Genomic DNA, 20,373 nt, shown 5'->3' on the forward strand with positions numbered 1-20,373 from the left:
CAGTCTGAGGAGGAAAATCCATGGAGGGATTTAGGTCTATTGATCTAAATCCAGTAGAACACCTCTGGGACGTTATCTTTGGTCCAAACCTTGCTGCCAGTTCACACCTCAGATTGTGCAGGAGCTCAGCGATGCCCTGGTCCAGATGTGGAACGAGATCTCCCAGGTTACAATTCATCATGTCATTAGGACCATGTCAGGCATGCATACAAGCGCACGGGGGGCCACACAAACTACTGAGTACTATTTTGTGTTCCTGCAATGAAATTTTGTCAAAGTGAACTAGCCTGCTGCGTTTTTTCCCCACTTAGATTTTTTGGGGTTTCTTTGATCTCTGTAGGTTGATCATTTTCATTTCTATCAAACAGCTGGCATCCTTTCACTCCTAACACATTACCCAGTCCATATCAGTGTTATGACATGATTTTTCCCCCCCAGTGAGTTGTAATGTGTTTTCAAAGTGTTCCTTAATTTATTTTTAAGCAGTATATATGCAGTGTACATATACATATAATACATGCTTAATGACGAAGTTTTTAGTTGGGGCTGGATCATTGTTGAACCGGGCATTAATACTCAGTCAATATATGTCACTGCATAATTATGTGAAATGCAAATATTATGTGCATATTATTGATTCACTTATGAGAAAACTGTGTACAGGAAAGCACAACTTAAAAGTATTTGGTTCACCTGAACACTCTATACCTGTGTTATTTTAACATTAGCTTAGCATTTAGCCAGCTGACGTTTCATCGCGGTCAAACACGGTGACAGCACCTGACTGGCACACACTCCCCTTTCACACCGTACAGCCGTGCACAGGTGAGTACATTAGCACGTTTTTTTGTTTGTTTGTTTTTTAGCTCACCTTTTAATTTTCTTCTCTATCTCGGCTGCATTCGCACCCTTCGCGTTTCTTTGCCGTACTGGAGCCATTCCACCTTAAAACATCTACTACGTAGCATTTAGAAACGCATACAGTCACACACGGCCGCAGTCTCTTGCCTTCTTCCACTAAACCATACCGCTCACCCCGCCAACAGCTTGTACAAGCTCCCGAAACTCTCTACTTCCTGCTTGCCCCGTATAATCCAATCCTATTGGCTCCGGGGAAGGGAAAGCCTTTTTTCTATTGGACCACGTTCGGGTCTCTTTGAGTTGCACTTACAGAGCATAGCTGCGAAAACAACATAGCTAGGCTACAGTGTAGGTAGCTCGGCTGTTATCATCATTTTGATAGTAAACAGTAAGAGAACGGGCTTACGCCACAATATTAACATTTCATCTGTGATTAAAGTGTACAAGTGAGTGGGGCTCTGTGTATGCATACAGAATGAGCTGTCCACCTTGGCCTAAAGGGAAGAAAGTGGTGCACCTGGACTTAAAAGGTGCTCCTCCACGAGTTGAATACCTGCACAGGGTAAGCTTCCACTCGGGTCTTGCTGCAACATGAACAGTATTTACAGCTCTGTCACTTTTTAGTTCCCCATGTGTGCTAACATCCTCAGCTGATCGAGCTCTTCTCTGAACTGGGAGTGGATGGCCTGCTGGTGGAGTATGAGGATGTGTTTCCTTATGATGGGGAGCTGAAGCTGCTCCAGGCAACAGCACAACCTGCTTACAGGTGCAGTTTGGGGATCTAGTATAATAGTTAAATAGTTTTCACTGTGTGTGGATTTTTAATCTCTTTTCACAATAAAAGATCCTCTAATAAAATCATAACCCTCCCTGTGTTTGATAGAGATATTTTAAGTGCAGACTTGCTGTAGAAATGCTTTGGTTTATCAGACTGTCTGATTTTTGCGTGCTGTACTTTCAGCCGAGATGAGGTGCTGTCTATGCAGGAATTCGCCAGATCCAAGGGGATGGAGGTGATCCCACTCGTGCAGACATTTGGTCACATGGAGGTGAGGTGTGTCGCATGTGGCTCAATTTTAAGATGGGAGTTCTGTGTCGCCCCTGCGCTCATCTCATCTCTGTCATAGTTTGTGTTAAAGCACCGATCCATGTGGCACCTAAGAGAGGTGGCACACTGCGTGGGAACCCTGAACCCCCACAGAGAGGAGGGGGTGAAGGTGGTGATGGAGATGCTGAGGCAGGTAGTGGAGTTGCATCCGGGGCTCAGCACGCTCCACATTGGAGCAGATGAGGTGAGGGGTCAGTCTTCAGGGGGGAACCAGTTGTTTATGTATAACTGAATCTCTTACATTCGTCTTCGCGTCCTCAAGGTGTACATGCTGGGTGAGGGCGAGGAGTCCAAGTTGTGGCTGGCTTCACCTGGGCGTACAGTGGAGCAACTGTTCTTAAGTCATGTGACCAAGGTGGCCAGGGCTGTCAAGGAGGCGTGGCCTCATATGACCATCATAATGTGGGATGATATGATGAGAGGCATGAGCCTGGACACACTGAAAGGTGAGGTGATATTCAGGGTAGTTTGAAGTTCTTGTACGTGTACGGGTCTAAATACTGTCTAAAACCACTTTGCAATAAAGTTAGTACAAAAAAACATTTCAGACTCTTGTGCTAAAACTGTACAGTATAAATGATTTGTATTTATTTATGATAAAATATTCTTAATTACTGTTTTTTTTAATCCATATGGAAGCCAGTGGTTTAGTGGGACTCGTCCAGCCTATGTTGTGGGACTACACCCCAAACCTGGATGTGTCCCAAACTGGTAGGTAAAGTACACAGATGTACATTATCAAACAGTGCACTGCAAAACTATTGACTTCAGGCTAATAATTCACCTTCTGTAAGTTTTCTTTTTGCTAGTACAGAATGTTTTCAAATGCAGAAGCTTTAAGAACTTGATATCAATGAGGGGTAAAAATGAACAGAGTAAATACAACCAAAAATATGTGACCTAATGATGATTCAACATGTTATCTTAAATTGACTGAGCTTGTTTTACTAATTTAAGTTGAAATTCTGAATGGCCATTTTTACATTTTAAAGACTTGGGAAAAATTCAACCTATATATCCGCTTTATTCATTAAGTTACATTTGTAAGTAGAATAAACACTGAATATTCTCAAACTATGTTTTTCAGTGTCTCTGCTGGAGAAGTACTGTAGTGCCGGTATGGCAGATCTTTGGGCAGCCAGCTCCTTTAAAGGCTCCACCAGTGTTTACACCTGTGTGACCAGCACGCAGAGACACCTGGATAATCACCTGCAGTGGCTGAAGGTGGCTGCTTCTTTGTCTCCTGCTGTAAATATAAAGGGTATTGCCATCACAGGCTGGCAAAGGTAAGAAGCAGAGGACGTTCTCCACGGAGTAAAAGGAAAATAAGATGTTTATGTGGGCCATCATTTACCCTTCATCAGGTATGACCATCTGTCAGTGCTGTGTGAGCTGATCCCAGTGGCTATTCCATCACTAGCAGTCTGTCTCCAGACTCTCCTTCACGGACAGTTCAGTGCTGAGGCCCAGAGCAAAGTAACCGGGAAGCTGGGGATCTCATCAGTGGAGGTGGAGACCATGGGAATGTGAGATTTAACACCGTTGTAATAAACAACACCATCACTGTATCTATGTATGCATCTCCAAGCTAACAGGATTTTATTCCCCACGGTCCTCAGGACATGTGTAGCTGACACAGTGTTCCCAGGAAGGAGGCTGGCTGAGTTAATCGTGGAGCTCAATGCACTCCTCAATTCAGAAGATATAAGATTTTTTGAAAACAGCATGTAAGTTATGGGAAATGATCATAACATTTCATTTAAATGGAATTGAATCCCAATTCAGCCTCATGTCTGTAGGCTAGCATCTATGATTTGTGCACAGTGTACCACTTTATTAAGGATATTTGTGTGCTGCAAACATGAACTAAAATTTAGTCAGTCATGTCGTTATTGAACAACAGTTTCAGTGAGATGTGGGAATGGATTAAGTCTTTAGACAGATTTTAAAACATTCTAAAAATGTTATTAAAAATATTTATATGTGTTGCTATTTTGGCAATTACTACAAGACAGCCAGATATGTTAGGTATAGTGTTTGGTATAGTGCACGGGCTACCTGTTAGCAGTGAGGTAAGCTATGCTGCTAAGTTTATAAAATGAAGTCTAAATATGAAGCCATCGTAAAACAAATTTCATTTTTACATTTTAGGTTTTGGACAATTAGCTTTAAAGGTTATACTACAATTTTTTCATTCTTCGTTTGATCTTTTTTTAATTTAACTTTAGTTAGAGCCCGCTTTTAGCTAACAAGCTAACATTAGTGCTATGTATAACTTAGAAATGTGAAGCTAACAGGTGCCAAATAAATTTTTATTAGAGATTTGTCGAGAGTTATTTTTTTCCAGTGTAGAGATTTAACTGTATGCTTGTGTTTCTGCAGGTTTGTGAGAGGATGGTTTAGCCCATACCAGCGGCAGAGGAAAACTGTTACCCCGCTAATCACCATGCAGATTCACAACCAAGCATCCCTGTGAGCACACCTTCCTTATGTTTTACAAAAATGTGGAAAATTAAAAATACACAGAATATGCAGTCATAGTAAAAAGAAAGTACAGCATGTACAGGATATATTTAAAAATCCTTAAAATTAGGCAACTAGAACCTCAATTAAACTATATGATATATGTGTCATGATATTTAACAAAAGCTAAGCCAAAATGAAGAAGTGGTGTGACCCTGTTTGGCCAACAAGCACTTTGTAATCCTACATGTATGCTGAGGTCAGAGCCAAGAGTGATTTTTCGTAGACTCTGTGCAGCTAATGGGATCGCTCCATGGTGACCAATGAGAAGAATTCAGGTTTAGGGCACTTCACAATAGCTTCACTTTTCAGACCCAGAAGTTTGGAGCATCTTTTATGCTGTCAATAAACCATAGAGGGATCATGTCTGACATGATTTTGTGTGACAGTGGTAGCAACACACCTTTCTAGGTAACTAGTTACCAGAGCAAGTCTACAGAGAATGTCTTTATTTCCTGAAATTCTCAAAGGGATGCTCAGAAGATATGAAGTGACGCAATTCTAATGTCCTTATGATGCTTTTTTACCCATAAAATCTAACAGGACTGGCTTAATGGCACCAGTTTCCTGATAATAAATGCAACAGATGTTGGGAAAAACATGTACAAAAAGGAGCTTGCTGTGGTGCCAGATAGGCTTGAAGTCCTTAATGCAAGAACGAATATGTTTTACAGCAGTTACAGCTCTGTGAGAAAAACCTAGAGATGAAACTACATCTGCTTTACTGATATCTTCTTCAGAAATCACAAAGGAAACAGACAGAAAATTTGTTTTACCTCTACAAGTTACTTGTTTTCGGGCTATAGTTAAAAAGGGCCCCTGTAAGTAAGTGCTGCCATGAAACTCATATTTTGTGGTTCCATTTATATTTGCTAAGCATGTGCAGAATAGAACAGTTATTTAAATCATTTTAGCACTTAGCTCAGCCTGTGAGCTAGCATCGTGATAAGTCTTAACCTTAGTCTGTATGGCTTTAAACTCTCTTCCGGTCACGTTGCAGGTATTTGGCTACATTACAGCAGAAGGTGGAGGCAGTGAGAGAGGAGATGGCCAGTCTCTACCCAGATTCAACAGTCCAGGAGTGGATAGAGGAACACGTCAGCCCTGTAACAGCTCCTCTTCAGAGGATAACAGAGGATGTTGCAGCCTGTTTGAAGGAGATGGTGCCATAGAATCACTTTTCCGTCTTTGACATTGCTGATTAATTCACATAAAGCCTTCCTAATTTCTGCCACACACTGGCACTAAAGTTCAAAGGAGTGATTTTATATAGGGTTCTACGCTTATGTGAGAGTAAACTGCTATATGTAAATGGAGCTACATGTAACAATGACAATAAAAATCAAACCCTAGTTTAAAAAAAACAAAGTGTTTATTCCCTTAAAGCAGCACACATTTGAACTTGGAATGAGACAAAGTTTGACAAAAGCACAAAAGTCTTTTCCTGAGATACAGTCTTTGGTTCACTTTAAAAAAAAACAACAACAGGTAAAGGTTACAAGATAGACAAGCATGACGTCAAAGCATTTGACACATAATTCACTCTTGACTAAGCTCAGAAGATCCTTCATGCTCAATTACAGTTTACACATGCATTCATCTGGATTGTCTACTGGGTTCAAATAAACACGCAAAAAGACAATTATGAGCGGGGTGGTCCAGAAAACTGTGGGAAAAGCACTTTCCTGAGGCTCGCATACACAAACACTCAAATTCAGTAGGAAGGCACGGGAAATCTGTAATCTGAAGTGTGCTCTCAAACAGTAATTAGCTCAAAGATGATGAAATAATACTCGCTTAAAGAAGACTCCACTTAGAATGTAACAAAAGGGAAATAAAAAGGTCTATTCCAAGATTTCCTAAATTGTGAACATTTGCAGGACAACATATAACTGAATTATTACCAGTAAAAATACAAACAAGGAAGACTGTAAGTAGAAACTAAGGGTTATTTTCCCTGCTGTTCCACATGCATGCACATGCTTAGAGTTTGCTATATATTAAGGGCCTTGCACAAACCTCACCCTCTGTAATGGCTCTGCATTGCTGCACTGCCCCTAATTAAATCTCCCTTACATTAGAGTAACACTACACTTCAGACAGATCACAGCTTGTCTGCTTCATCTGAGTCGGTGCTATTGTCTAGAGAATCTTCATCCTCTGCGTCCCCGTACTCAGCCTCATACTCCTGCTGCCGACGTTTCTGCAGTTCCTCCAGTGCCAGGAAGCGCTTGAGCAGAGCAGCCACTGCCTCCACATCACTGAGGAGTAACCGGAGTGCAGAAAACAGATCCAAATAAATCCAAATATTAATACAGTGTATTCATGAATAAATGTTCATCTCAAATCGTAGTAATCAAAGTGCTGTGGTACTTTTTGTGCAGGGTATTATTAGCCATCACATCTCGATAGCTAATTAGCATGCAACAATAATTCCTGTTAGCAATCTTAAAGTGAACACCAGAAAGCAAACAGTGTGTCTTTTCTGTCCTGTCTCCCACACCTCACCACCAACCGGACGTGGCAGATGGCTGAGCCTGGTTCTGCTGCAGGTTTCTTTCTGTTATAAAGGAGTTTTTCCTTCCCACTGTCGTCAAGTGCCTGCTCATAGGGGGTCATGTGATTGTTGGGGTTTTCTCAGTGTCATTATAGGGTCTTTACTTTAAAATATAAAGCGCCTTGAGGCGACCATTGTTGTGATTTGGCGCTGTAGAGATATAATTGATTTGAATTGATTTGAACCGATTTGAACGGTGAAGACAGGCGACTCATTTAATGTTTATATAACACTTGGCACACACATCTACTTGGTGGTTTCTTAGCTAAAATAATTAAAATCTAACAGAAGTGTTTTGGAGTCAATTCTGTGTTCTTTGGTTTTTGTTTGAACTGTGTAAGAGAGCTATTGATTTATTTATTGATGAGGGCAGGCTGAATAACAAACATCTATCTGTAGAAGTCAGCACAGTTTAACAGCAACATAAATTCTAGCCTCTAGATTGGCCACAAAATAAATCAATGCAGGAAGGATCTCTTATACAGTTGTTGTGTTTTAGCTGCGAGCCCTCTAATAAACTGGTAGCTAAACATGTATTAACTGCAAGTTTTAATTTTATGGGGTTAATATACTGAAAATCTGAACATCAAACCTCTATTTTATCTTTCATCTAGCAACAACTTCATACTAAATCAGATCCTGTGCTGAACTGTCAACTGCCGGTGACCTACCTGCGTCCCCCGAGCGTGGCACTCTGAGTGAGGGGGTAGGAGAAGCCTGCAGCCAGCTTCAGCATCAGCAGATAACCTTTTCCCAAATAACGCACCCTTTCCTCCTGTACGCAGATATCGCACAGCTGGTCCAGATCCAGCACAACTGGGAGATGGAGAGAAAAAACACAATGGTAAGATCCATTACTGTGGCCTCTCAGCTCACTAATGGAGCTGTAGTGACCAGCCCCCTCTGTGGTTTTACTCACCTTTTTCTTGGCCCTTCCTCCACAGAGTCAGGACTAAAGTGTATAAACTGAAGGTCTTAAGCTCAATCAGGTTCTTGGTTTTATCAAACACAGCCTCCTCCCATTCCTCCATGTTCTGCATGGCCACAAACAGACAGCCGGCCACGTAGAAGAGCTTCCACGGGATGCTGTCTGCGGGATCGACGCAACACAAGGAAAGAAAAGAAAGCTGTACTCAAGTGTTGGAAGTTAAGATGACATATCATATAAATTTTAGCTTGCATACCTGAGCTGTAATATGCAGCTGTTAAGCCAACAGATGCTATACCTGCAGTGAAAATAAGAGGCTTATGGTTTTGGAGCAGTTCAAGGGAATATTCCATCACTGAAGTGTGAGAGCGCATGTCATATTTGAGTATGGGAACAACATTTGCACAAAAAACAAACTTACCAACAAGAAGAGACCATGAACGGATCCCCGGGGATCTCTTTAGGTGGAGCAGGGTGGAGCTCTGGTCTTCTACTGTCATGTATCCCATCTAAACAAAGACAAGAACCCAGCAGTTTAGAAACACTAAAACCTTTGATTTCTTACAGTGGGAAAAGTGCAAAAACTTGCAAAACCTGCTTTACTCCATAATTTCACAGACCTTTCCTTTAAAGGAAGGGACTGTTTTAAGTGAACTCAATTTAAAGAGCCACTGTAAAACATTCACGTCTGTGTTCATTTTCAAATTGCCATTATAATAAATCTGATAGGGCCAGAGCTCAGTGAAATGTAAACAACTAGTGAATCACCCTATGTATTTTCTGCACTTTTTTTCAGTTTCAGCTTTTATATTTCGTATCTTTAAGTTAAAATTAATCAAATCAAAACCCCAAAAGGAGCTATACCAGACCTGTGCTCTGCTTCAATACAATGCCCAGACAGCAAAGTAACAGCTGTTCAATAGGGACCAAGTCTTCACTTTTTTACCCCAGAGCCTCCCTTGCAAATCAGACAAGCTTGGATTACCTCAAAATAAACCAAGATGGTTTCTCAAAAATAATCCAGACAAGTTGCTGTAAGCAGTGGATCTTTTGTTTGTTTGTTTGTTTGTTTGTTTTCTAACTGAAGAAATATCAAAGATGAAATGTGTTTCATGGTCACACATTGATGTTTTAACATGTTTCAGTCCTCTGAGTGGCATAGACCTACCTGCTGCTGTACTGCTGTACAGGGGTGATGGCAAAATAAAACTCAAACTGTTCTCGTGGCTTGATCTACATTTTTGTTCCATATATGTTTCTGATCAGACATACGGTTTTTTTTTTTTAACTGGATCTGAAAACACGAGACAAGAAAGATGCCGCTGCTGTTGCTGCTCCTGCTGACCACGATCACTCAGCGTGACAACAATCTCTGCAGAACAGGTAAAGACAGTAATATGAAATCTGTATTGCTTACCTTAAAATCGCCTTTTTTTCTTATAAAATTTTGCCTTGTAGATTTAGGAAAGAAGAATGCGTACAAGGGAACGCAACCGCTGAAAATATAAGGAAGTTCTATTCATATTATTGCAACAAAACAGTCCCATAGGGGCAACACTTCCTTCCAGGAACAGGGCGAGCTTTACTTCATCACGCCTTCAAAATAAAAGCTTAAGAAAGAAAAAAGTAAGTAAGAAAGAAAGGAAGGTTTTTTTACTTTAAATTTTACATTTAAACATTACATTTGCCTGCATACGCCTACCATAAGCAAGCAAGTAGTATATATGATTGTGTACTTAAATGTTTCAAACATAGTAACAATTTGAAAAGGCGTTCATAACTCAATAACAACCACACTGGTTTTCTTTTCAGAAATACCTAAACTGAGTTTTTATCAAAGCTGTTTCTATCACATTTGAATTTAGTGTGACGTGAGGTAAGAAGACGTCTTTCTACACACGAGCTTCCGGAGCAACTCGTACACAGTTTGCGCATGCGCTCAGAGGTCGCCGGCGTACACAATGGAGTCGGACGACTGGCTTGGACACTAGAGGAGTCTCGTCGCTTTTGTAAGCGGCAGTTAGAGTATTATGAAATAACCGCAGAGGTTCAAGCCTGGCGGCCAACAGTGGCGGTGACGCCGTCCACAGACGAGTTGACCGGAAAACGAAGGGTGCTGAGTAACTGTCGAGTTCACCTGTATGTAGTCTTCTTTAGCACTGGCTGCTCTTCTACATTTTTTCCCCATGTCTTTGTCCGAAAGAGCAGTGAAATAAACCGTCCGGTGAGTTACCTTAAAATTCGACCTTGCAGCGTTAACACTGCGTCTGCCGTGCCGTTAAACCAGCATACACGCTTCGGTCCCACACAGGAATTAATGTAGAAACCCCAAAAAAGGCCTGGACCGAAATAGCGTGTTTTCAAGTGGTATATTTAAGGGCAGCAAAACTAACATACCAGGTAGCTTGTTAACGTGAGGCATGCTTAAGGATTTGGCTATTCTTATTTAAAGATATAAATATATTCACCCCAAACTAGATTTTTTAAAAGGTATTTTTGTATCATATGAAAGTAAGACTGTTTCTATACAACAAGCTAACTCTCTATAGGTTTTAATAGCACGGTAGCTTCCAGCCCATACTTCTCGCGCTTCCCCTCACGGGCACGCAATCTGACGTAATGGACTTCGTGGCGGTTTCTGTTGACTCTGTTTATATAATTAACCCGAGCAATTTGGGATGTAATGACAGAAGACTAGCTTGTGCTTGCACTCAGTTTCCCACCATTATAAAGCTGTTTTGTTTATGATAAAAACGCCCGCCTGTGATAGGACGCTGGAAGCAGTCAGTGGAAGGTGGAGTTAATTAAACAGCAAAGAGTAGTCGCCTCTGCCTTCATTACAGGAAACTTTAGGCTGTGTGGAGCTGGGATGTTAATCTCTGTGTGTCTCTCTTAATTTAAAGATATAACTGCTGAAGAAAATGTCAGAGGTCAACATAGCCAAGCGCAAGGAGAAGTGCGAGAACTGCACCAAACAGGTATGATGATGGCTCTGTAGCACTACGCTGTCTCATAAATGGGTTGGTTGACTGCCTCTTTCTTGCTCTCAGTTCTGAGCTGAGTTTATCGATCTTTCTACACACAGTGCAATAAGAAGCAAAGCGAAGATGGGGCCAACTCAAACCAGGAAAGCGAAGAAGTCAATGGGCAGGTAGTATCTGCTTACCCAGTGCACTCTAGTCATTAATTGCTCTACATGAATCAGTCCTCATCATGTTCCCATGTTAAGCAGTTTTCATGCATGTGCATTTCATGCATCCTTTCAGACTGTTTGAAGTTCACAGGGAGGATAAAGTCTAAAAAGTTACAGTTCTTTATTTCAGCATGATTCAGATTAAGATGCTTTTAGCAGATAGTAGGCTTAAGGCAGGTAATAACCAGTACAGGAAGATGAAACGTAGCCCACTTCAAAGGTTGTCGGGGTGAAAAAAATCTAATTTTTTCAGGGGAATGAAGGCTCCCAGCTTTTGTTGAGCGCATGCCTGTCCTGTGACGGCTGTCTGTCAGACGAGGACACCTTGAAGATTTCTCAGCAGGGTCTGGAGGAAGTGGAGCGAGTTCTGGCGCTGAATAAGGTACACTTCCTCTGAAACCAGGGAGTGTTTCTGCGCTGCCTTGTTGCGCTTGCTAAACAACACCTTCCTCTGTCCCTGTCAGAAGTGTGATGCGTCGAAGCACAAGGTGCTGGTGGCGTCGGTGTGTCCGCAGTCTCTGCCTTTCTTTGCTGTCAAGTTCGGTGTGGACATCGCTGAAGCGGCCCACAAGCTCTGCGGCTTCCTCAAGCACATCGGTGATTTGAGTTTTTTTCTTTTATGAAATACGAAGTAGACTTTACCATAAGTTTCCTACTCTCTCCTTTTTGTTTCTTTCTGTTGTTAGCTTGTTTTGTTATTTTAAAACAAGCTACTTTTTTTTTTTTTTTTTTTTTTTGGCCGTACTTCCCACTTTTCTGCTAAACAGACTTAAGTTTACCTTTCTGCAAGCAGGTGTGCACGGATTACCCGTACGCCCTGTTATTTATCATACATGTTCAACATTTCCCTGTTTGTTGTGTGCATTCTGCTTCGTCACTCTGGGTTTTCCCTGCAGGAGTGCAATATGTGTTTGACACCACTCTGGCAGCTGGCTTCAGCATCCTAGAGAGTCAAAAGGAGTTTATTCAGCGATATCGCAGGAGGCACCATGATTCCCACGCCCTGCCCATGTTCACCTCCTCCTGTCCAGGTAAACCGTCCTCTCTTCTTTGCCTTCCTCATACTCCCCCCACTCTTTACTGCTGCTTCTTCTTCTCCTCTTTTTTTCAAACCCCCACCCCGTTGTACTGGTTTGGCAGTGTGATTATCATCTGTGCTGGTGTTTGCCTCAGTTTTAAGATTTCTTTGTTCTGCAAGTCCCCGGGCTCTTTCTTGAGTGAATTTTTGTGCGTGTGCTGAACATGGGGTTTTAGAGGTGCAGATAGCAGAGAGCTGCTGGGGAAAGATAGGAAGCTCTTCCTGCACCACTCCCTTTATCAGAGATAGGACGCTAGAACTTTTTTGGTCTTTAATTGCAGCTATACACGTGCATGCAGACACCCAGGTATTCATCCTGTGGGGTCTAACACTGGCCATGGAGGAGGGCTTTGCTCGCCTCCAGGTGAGGAACGACCAGTAATTAAATAGCAAGCCGGCTTATCATCATGAAAGAAATGTATTGGACTATGTGGATTTTTTTCCTCCTATCTCTTGGTGTGTGTTTCTAAAATAAAAAACTTCAATTCATAATAATAATAATAATGGATTGGATTTATACAGCGCTTTTCAAGGCACCCAAAGCGCTTTACAATGCCACTATTCATTCACTCTCACATTCATACACTGGTGGAGGCAGCTACAGTTGTAGCCACAGACTGTCAGACTGCCCTGGGGCAGACTGACAGAAGTGAGGCTGCCATATCGCGCCATCGGCCCCTCTGGCCAACACCAGTAGGTGGTAGGGTAAAGTGTCTTGCCCAAGGACACAACGACCAGGACAGAGAGCCCAGGGATCTAACCGGCGACCTTCCGGTTACAGATGCGATTCCCAACCCCCTGAGCCACGCGCGCACAGTAGGCTAATGGTTATTTTAACATTGTGTGTTTACAGGGTGGATCCGCTATTCAGAGCGTGTTCTGGGCAGCCTGGTCACTCCTCATATCTGCACAGCCAGGTCTCCCCAACAGATCATGGGGTGTCTGGTCAAAGACTACTTCTCTAAACAGCAGGTAAGCATTGATCCACTGTGACAACTCACAGTCAAAGGTCTCAGGGTAATTGGAGGTCTTTCTACCACTTGTTTAAGTGTCTGTCGACAAATAAGGAAGGGTAAATAAATGAAAACTAATCTGTTGTATAGGCGTAAGAGTTAAATATAATGGAGGTAAGAGGTGATCAGCCTGATGGGGACTGATGGCTAACATTGATTGGCTAAAAGGTCTTCATGCTGCTCTAAATCTTTTTTTCTATTAGAAAAGTCTCTAATAGGTTAAGACCAGGAACTTTGCTCACCCAACATGTGGTTCTAGGACTTGTTGTAGTTCAGGAAGTGCTTTACCAAAACAAGTTTCACCACTTCTGAGGCCCTGTGTTAAATTACCTCTAATTTAAGCTGTCACAAAATGCAGAAAAAGAATGCATCAAATGAACTAATGTTAATGAACCGCTCCTAAAATCTTAACAGCAGCTCAGCCAAAATATCCTGCAACAGAAATGAAGCCCGACAAATGTGTAACACCTTGCATTAAAGCTCTTTTATTAAACTGTCATTGAGGAAAAAGCAGAAGGTTAAAAAGAACATGCGTAGTTATTCATGATTGCTTGCTGGGATGTTTTGTTGGCATATTCAGTAGTGCCAGTAGCACTTGTAAATACAACCAGATATAACTTCATTTATACATACAAAGATCATCCTTTTAAATGACTTGCGACCCACTAAAATAAGCCATAACAATGCAGGCAGATGACCCTGGCACTTGTCTCCATTGCTACATTTTCTTGTTATTTTGCTGTGTTCAACATGTTCCTGGGCTTTAACCTTTGGGCAGAGTGGGTGTGTGGCATCCAGCCAATAGTAGTGCCAAGGGTATCAGATTACACCACTCTCAGGTGCAGTGAGAACACATACAGAGTGGATCTATGCCATTACGATTTTTTTTTAATTTATTCTTTTTAATGATAACTGTCATTTTAAATTATACTAAAAAGAATACTTAAAATCCTTCAAAATAACTGTTGTGGGTTGTTTTTTTAAAATGATGTTTAAAAATGTAGCCAAAGTTTAAAATAATGTAAAATTAAAGAGGTAAATTTACCAAACGTGTAAAAATCACTGTGAGCCAAAAGGCTGTTCTAAATGTTCAGTATTTGATCACCTAATGTAGTCACGTCGTCCCAAACCACACGTTCCATCTGAGTCAGTGTTTGTACTGTCTCAAACCTGAACAATCCAAGGCAGACTGAGTTCTGTATTTTATGAGAGAGAATCTCTCTTATTATGTCTTTGTTGTGTTTTCTGTACTAGCAGAAGTTGAGTCCAGAGAAACTCTACCATGTGGTGGTGGCTCCCTGCTTTGATAAAAAGCTAGAAGCTGTCAGAGAAGAGTTCTACAACAGTATGCTGGAGACCAGGGATGTAGACTGCGTACTTACCTCAGGTAAGATTATTAAAAAGACCATATTTGCAACCATATTAGAGTTTGTTAGACCCCTCTCTCTGGTTTCAGCAGAACACATTTACTGTCTAGAGGTGTATCTGAAACCTGAGGATTGTTTGTGCAGTGGAAAGGCTGAATTACTTGATATCCTTAAAAGGTTTCCTCCAAGAGTTGCTTTAAACAGCTATAATGTTCTTCAGAAAGGTCATAATGGATACTCGAATATAATCACTGTAATTATGCCAGCAGGATGCTGATCTGGTTTCTTTTGTTTTCTTGAGATTCAGCCATTTGTCTCTAGATCCATTTAAGATTAAGAGCAGCTGACCCCAGTATGACAGAGCATGTCAGAGTGAGCAACTGTGGGAGAGCTGCAGCTGTGGCTAAAAAAGAAATCTGCACTCGCACTCATTTGATGCACCTGCATGTACCAACCAACCAACCATGTTTCCTCTTCTTCACTTTCTTTGTTTCAACCAGAGTATCACTGCATGTATCATTGTAAAATGTACACTCACTGGCCACTTTATTAGGTATACCATGCTAATACTTGGTTGAACCCCACTTACCTTCAGAAAAGCCTTAGTGGCATAGATGGACAGATTCAACAAAGTGCTGGAGGCATTCCTCTGAGGTTTCAGTTCATACTAGTATGATACACAGCTGCTGCACATCTATGATGTACCACATCATCAGGTGCTCTGCTGGATTAAGATCTGATGACTGTTGGAGGTCATTTGAGTACAGTGAACTCATTGTTATGTTCAAGAAACCAGTTTGACATCAGTGCAACTGTGTGCATTATCCTGCTGGAAACAGCCATCAGATGATGGGTACACTGGTCATAAAGGCATGGATATGATGAGCAACTGTACTGTGGTTTTTAAACAGTGCTCAGCTGCAGTCCAAAGTGTGCCAAGAAAATATCACCAGTAACAGCAATAGTTCATACTGGGCAGCATGTTGTTTATGCCAAACCAGCTGAATGTCACAGCAGAAAATGACATATTCGACTTTCTGTTGCCTTCTTGTCAGCTCATAATATTCCGTTCATTTTCCTCTCACATGAACAAGCCATTGTGTTTTCTTTTTTACAAATACAAATTTTATTTGTCACATACACAGTTCAACATATAGTGAACATGCAGTGAAATGCTTGTGTCCTGAACTGCGAACAGGCTGCAGACATAGCCGTGCCGTGACAGGACCCTTACTGGATACCAGGTGGGAACTGAACTTGCGACCACCACTCCAGAAGTGTGTAGTCTTACCACTACACTATCCAGCTTTTAAAACCTAGAGATGGTTGGGTGGAAAAACTTTAATCTGCAGTTTCTGAAATACTCAGATCAACAAAAATGCAGTTAAATTACTTAAAGAACCTTTCTCCCACATTCAGATGCTCACGTTGAACTTCAGCAGGTCGTCTTGTCCATCTGTACATAAGCCTTTAAACAGGTGTAGCTAATAAAGTGGCCAGTGAGTGTTGTAGTGGATAATGAAAGAGAGCACTGTCAAAGTAAGAGTCATGTTTCATGTTCCAGGGCAGATTTATTACCTGATGGAGCAGAGGAAGGTGTCGGTGGAGGAGCTGGACTCAGTTCCACTGGACCAAGTGTGAGTAGCTGAGAGCATTGTTTTTAATAATGTAAACGATGACGTCAGTGCTATGTAGTTGGAGTGTTAATAAATTGTACTTTGATGTGTAATGTTTACGTGACTGGATACAACCTCTGAGCCTGTGTCAATGCAGCTTTGACTGTGACTGTAGGCTGGGAGACGGTGGAGACGTGGCGCTGGTGAGACATGACGGCAGAGGCTCTGAAGGTTTCCTGGAACACGTGTTCAAACACGCTGCTAAAGAACTCTTTGGTGTGGACGTCCAGGAGATCACATATAAGACCCTCAGGTGAGAGACGGCCCAGTCGGCATAGTTGTGTTCTAATACCTCACGGTTGTGTCATTCTGGAGATGGTGTTAGGGTTTTAATCCATTTGTCCATCTGTTAATGTGAAATTATGACATTACTGTGGTTGTTTGTACGTTTGGCGCATCAACAGATGCACGGAAAGTGTTTTTTTTTCCTTCTTCATTGTCAACTTTATGCACATCTGCTGCTTTTAATTTCCTTTCAATTCAATTATTAACAATGAGCAATACAAAATTTGTTGTCACACCAACTTCACTGTGAGCTAACTTTGAACTAAGACTGACCCTGTGATCCTACACTCCCCACATTGCTGTGTCAGCCTGTACTTAAGAGCTGCTACTTTGTCTGTGTAAAGGTGAAAAACCAGTTTAATCAGCTTAGCAGTGTGATGTGGGTGTTTAAAACACGGCAGTGGATGGATCAGTTAAAGATCACTTTTCTTTGATTATCTGTGTATAATCCCTTTGCTGGTGACTTTACAGGAATCGGGACTTCCAGGAAGTGACACTAGAGCGGGATGGTGAAACACTTCTGCAGTTTGCTGCTGTCTATGGTTTCAGGAACATCCAGACTCTGGTTCACCGTATGAGAAAGGGACGTGTGCCTTATCAGCTGGTGGAGGTGCTGTCCTGCCCCGGAGGTAACGCCCATCACGGCCCATGAGCTCAGACATGCTGCTGCCAGCTCTTTAAGATTTATGACCCTTAACATTCCTCCTATGTTTCCCTTCAGGGTGCTTGAGCGGCCGCGGTCAGGCTGAGAGTGAGGGAGGTGCAGGCCGGCTGGACAAAGCCTTGGTCAACCAGATGGAGGAGATCTACAGCAGCCTTCCAGTCCGGCTCCCAGAATTCAACCCTACCCTGCACACCCTCTATCAGGACTGGCTGGAGGGTCAGGACTCGTCACAGACCAGAAAGTTGCTGCACACAGAGTACAGAGATAAGAGTCACGGCCACGCACAGCCCCCACACATGCAGTGGTGAGAAGAAAGGGAACGTCTTCCTTTAAAGACATGAATGGACAGCTATTCGATTGTGCTTCTGCCTGGACCATCACATATTCTAAAAAACTGTGGATGACGCAGAATGACGGACCAGTGACTGACGTCTCAAAAGATCATTCTTCCATTTAACCACGGGGGGGGGCTGCCTCTTTTGTGCCGAGCCTGATGATATGTGAGGGGCAGAAAAACAAACACTTAGAAATGATACCGAGTGAATCAGTGAATGCAGTGAGGTGTTCTTAAACTGGCAAAAAACAAGATCACCTGCTGTGCCAGCTGTTCTAATAAGTGACATCTGTAGCAAGTGTGAACCTGTCGAGTCACAGAGCAATAACCCCTTGAGAAAACAGAAGCTTTTATCACAACTGGAACTCATGAACCGAACCTGTGGATGCTGAATGTATATTTGATGAGTTTGAATCTTAGCTGTCCAGTATGAATCATGCAGTTTTCCATGCTAAAGTCATCTCCACTGTTCCTAGCTGAAAGACTGCGTGTTCTCTAACACAGTGATAACTATGCAACAGTGTCTTATTGAATCAGTCACAGTAAGTCTGATGCATTATTCAGATTATCCATCCCAGAGGAAGGACAGTCCTTCTGTTTAAGGCTGCAAGAGGGTTTCATTTGTATCACTGCTCCAGTTTCACAAACTAGTATTTTTATTAAGTTATGCATATTGTTTTACAAGATCAAACATTCGTGTCCTATGTAAAGCACAAAAAGAAAAATGCTTCTCACAAATAAGTGACTTGTCTCATTCTGATGCTGATGGTTTTTTGTTTTGGTCGGGGGACCTGGTCATAACATAAAGAGACGTCACTCCGGAAACTTTTAAAAAAAAAAAATTTTTTTTTTGGGTCCTTTGAGAACCAAAAGATGCTGATCTCTCCAAACCAGGCTGATCACCAAATAATCTAGATAGAAAAAGAGTACTACAGGTCACAGGAGAAATGTGTATAGTCTTAGTGGAAACATAGAAGAACTAGAGAACAAGAAGGGACCAAAATTTGAACCTTAGGAGCACCTCAGATGCATCACTGATGATTGATGGCTGAAAATATTTAGATTTTCTGTGCTGTCATTAAGCGAACAAATGGATTAATCTTTGAATTTCTTCAAAAGAAATATTAAAACTGGCAATTTAAAGAAAAAGGTTATGACACTGTTGAAATAACATGCATATTCACACTTATTATTGCTTATTATTTAGATCCAGGTTGTCTCTGAGTCAAAGGGAAATGGCTCATCTGACGTTTTCTCACCAACACCTGCCAAGTTGTTCAGTCTGTAGTCGCATCAAATTAAAGCAAAATATGAGATTTATTGTTTTCTTGGATGGAGAAAAACACATTTGGTGGACATGTTTTTGATTTATACAAGGAAACAAATCTGTTTTCACTCAGTCAAAAAGTCAATATTGCAAGCTTCAAAGAAGGAAAGATATTAACATAGTTAATTATCACAACAAAAAGCCAAACGTGCCTTTGATTTTAAATCCCCCTTGTTTTCAGTCGGCATCAGTAGCATAATTCAGATGAATACTATTTCTTAAAATAATCTAAAAAACACTTGTGGGGTGTTTTTAATCTTCAAAAAGTTTGTAAGAGTTTAACATCAGCACCATGTTTCTCCGGCAGCGCTGGTGTGTGGTTAAAAAAAAAAAAAAGCGGCATTTATAATCGGTGGTGTTACTCTGAGTTGTCCCCAGATGCTCTTAAAGCAACAAGCTCTCTAACAGGTGCGTGCTGCTGCTTCTTCATATTTTAACAAATGATAGACATGCGTGAGGGTAACTGAGAGCTGCTGATCCAAATTTACAAAAGCAAAACGTTGAGTCTAAAAAGTGAAATTGGTTATTACGTCAAGCTTTTTCCTTTCAGCCAGCCTATTTAAATCCTATTTGAATTACTTTGATCTGACTGTTTAGAACATTATTGACTCCTGTTGGATTTTAATATGGACTTAAGTTATTCCATAACTTTCTCAGGATTTGATCATTTTTCCATTTTCTTTTTCTTTTTTTTCTTTTGGCTTGCTGTGTCAGCCACAGAAAACCATAACTCCCAGTGACTCAAAATTATAAAACCAGTGAGTGTGTTTGTGTATTTATGGGACATCTTAATCTATTAGTTTGTTGTGCATGTATCACAGTCCACATCCTTAAAGGGCAATGCTGAACAAGAAAGGTTGTTATACATCTGAACCGCCCATAGCATTTTTCATTTGCTGCTGTTATGAGCATGTTAACACAGCAGTTATCACACACTGTACAATTTACCAGTTCAACATTACAGATGTGATCACTTTGAGCACATGCCTCATCAACTCATACACCTACTTATATTTTAATGTGTGTGTAAATGTAAGTGAATGGACACATGACAACAGTTCATGATCTACATGAAGTATTCTCACAAAGTTAACACTGTCTTTAGTACAGTAAGGACTTGGAGATGAAGATAAGCAGAGACACAGAAATAGCATCTGTAATCTGTCTTGTGGGTTTTTCATTTAGTTTCTGTTAAGCAATAAACTCAGAGATCTGCTGATATGTATCTGTACCTCCCTTTTTTAAACTACTCACCATATCAACACTCACCGCTTGACAGATTTGTCACCCTTATAACTGCTTGTATTACCTCAGAAAACGTATGCTTGGTAAGAGTAACAGTACAATACAGCGTGGCATGTAGTGGCATGGTTCTGTATAATCTTGCCGTGACATCACACGATATCACAAGTATTTGTCACCAATTGTGACAACTACAGTTAAGGTGTAGAAACAATAC

General features: G+C 41.3%; 4 protein-coding genes across 12 annotated transcripts in view; 2 read left to right on the plus strand and 2 right to left on the minus strand.

Moving 5' to 3' along the window:
* ogfod3 (2-oxoglutarate and iron dependent oxygenase domain containing 3) overlaps positions 1 to 1,054 on the minus strand; it is a 36,180-nt gene extending 35,126 nt beyond the window's left edge. Inside the window, exon 1 of the mRNA XM_085465639.1 lies at positions 872 to 1,054. Within this exon, the coding sequence (XP_085321765.1) occupies positions 872 to 939 (68 nt within the window). The 5' untranslated portion in view covers positions 940 to 1,054. The remainder of the gene's footprint in view (positions 1 to 871) is intronic.
* On the plus strand, positions 759 to 6,390 carry hexd (hexosaminidase d). 3 transcript variants are annotated; one of them, XM_085465630.1, is made up of 12 exons: positions 759 to 825; positions 1,336 to 1,423; positions 1,512 to 1,627; positions 1,823 to 1,910; positions 1,989 to 2,153; positions 2,232 to 2,415; positions 2,609 to 2,680; positions 3,057 to 3,255; positions 3,334 to 3,495; positions 3,589 to 3,696; positions 4,352 to 4,441; positions 5,493 to 6,390. In XM_085465630.1, exons 2-12 carry the CDS (start codon positions 1,337 to 1,339, stop codon positions 5,662 to 5,664), a joined length of 1,443 nt encoding a protein of 480 aa, XP_085321756.1. In that variant the 5' UTR covers positions 759 to 825; position 1,336; the 3' UTR covers positions 5,665 to 6,390. The 3 variants fall into 3 exon arrangements, with proteins under 3 accessions (XP_085321756.1, XP_085321755.1, XP_085321754.1); XM_085465629.1 differs by lacking the exon at positions 759 to 825 and adding an exon at positions 1,135 to 1,209 and having other exon boundaries at positions 1,301 to 1,423; XM_085465628.1 differs by lacking the exon at positions 759 to 825 and having other exon boundaries at positions 1,185 to 1,423.
* cybc1 (cytochrome b-245 chaperone 1) lies at positions 5,846 to 10,251 on the minus strand. 3 transcript variants are annotated; one of them, XM_085465642.1, is made up of 6 exons: positions 10,211 to 10,251; positions 8,399 to 8,486; positions 8,234 to 8,275; positions 7,969 to 8,139; positions 7,721 to 7,865; positions 5,846 to 6,753 (listed from the first exon to the last, which is right to left on the minus strand). In XM_085465642.1, the coding sequence occupies exons 2-6, from the start codon at positions 8,484 to 8,486 to the stop codon at positions 6,597 to 6,599; spliced, it is 603 nt and encodes a 200-aa protein (XP_085321768.1). In that variant the 5' UTR covers positions 10,211 to 10,251; the 3' UTR covers positions 5,846 to 6,596. The 3 variants fall into 3 exon arrangements, with proteins under 3 accessions (XP_085321768.1, XP_085321766.1, XP_085321767.1); XM_085465640.1 differs by lacking the exon at positions 10,211 to 10,251 and adding an exon at positions 9,395 to 9,926; XM_085465641.1 differs by lacking the exon at positions 10,211 to 10,251 and adding an exon at positions 9,146 to 9,375.
* Positions 9,907 to 20,133, plus strand: narf (nuclear prelamin A recognition factor). 5 transcript variants are annotated; one of them, XM_085465631.1, is made up of 12 exons: positions 9,907 to 10,201; positions 10,881 to 10,955; positions 11,063 to 11,128; positions 11,424 to 11,552; positions 11,635 to 11,767; positions 12,067 to 12,201; positions 13,102 to 13,220; positions 14,516 to 14,648; positions 16,193 to 16,265; positions 16,420 to 16,557; positions 17,061 to 17,218; positions 17,311 to 20,133. In XM_085465631.1, exons 2-12 carry the CDS (start codon positions 10,899 to 10,901, stop codon positions 17,559 to 17,561), a joined length of 1,392 nt encoding a protein of 463 aa, XP_085321757.1. In that variant the 5' UTR covers positions 9,907 to 10,201; positions 10,881 to 10,898; the 3' UTR covers positions 17,562 to 20,133. The 5 variants fall into 5 exon arrangements, with proteins under 5 accessions (XP_085321757.1, XP_085321761.1, XP_085321758.1 ...); XM_085465635.1 differs by having other exon boundaries at positions 14,519 to 14,648; XM_085465632.1 differs by having other exon boundaries at positions 9,907 to 10,116.
* The last annotated feature ends 240 nt before the right edge of the window (positions 20,134 to 20,373 follow it).

This window comes from Copadichromis virginalis, linkage group LG8, assembly GCF_057382275.1.
Source record: "Copadichromis virginalis isolate Kocher_CV1m ecotype Utaka linkage group LG8, C_Virginalis_male_GT1.1, whole genome shotgun sequence".
NCBI classification, from domain to species: Eukaryota; Metazoa; Chordata; class Actinopteri; order Cichliformes; family Cichlidae; genus Copadichromis; species Copadichromis virginalis.

Bases quoted from the DNA above. Each gene is read 5' to 3' on its own strand.
- hexd (XM_085465630.1), top strand. From the start codon at position 1,337: ATGAGCTGTCCACCTTGGCCTAAAGGGAAGAAAGTGGTGCACCTGGAC. The intron at 1,911-1,988 runs GTGAGGTGTGTC...TCTCTGTCATAG, and splicing joins AGACATTTGGTCACATGGAG to TTTGTGTTAAAGCACCGATC. The intron at 3,496-3,588 runs GTGAGATTTAAC...CACGGTCCTCAG, and splicing joins GAGGTGGAGACCATGGGAAT to GACATGTGTAGCTGACACAG.
- cybc1 (XM_085465642.1), bottom strand. From the start codon at position 8,486: ATGGGATACATGACAGTAGAAGACCAGAGCTCCACCCTGCTCCACCTA. The intron at 8,276-8,398 runs GTAAGTTTGTTT...TTTTCACTGCAG, and splicing joins TTCATGGTCTCTTCTTGTTG to GTATAGCATCTGTTGGCTTA. The intron at 8,140-8,233 runs GTATGCAAGCTA...TCGATCCCGCAG, and splicing joins AGCTGCATATTACAGCTCAG to ACAGCATCCCGTGGAAGCTC.
- narf (XM_085465631.1), top strand. From the start codon at position 10,899: ATGTCAGAGGTCAACATAGCCAAGCGCAAGGAGAAGTGCGAGAACTGC. The intron at 10,956-11,062 runs GTATGATGATGG...TTCTACACACAG, and splicing joins GCGAGAACTGCACCAAACAG to TGCAATAAGAAGCAAAGCGA. The intron at 11,553-11,634 runs GTACACTTCCTC...TGTCCCTGTCAG, and splicing joins GAGTTCTGGCGCTGAATAAG to AAGTGTGATGCGTCGAAGCA.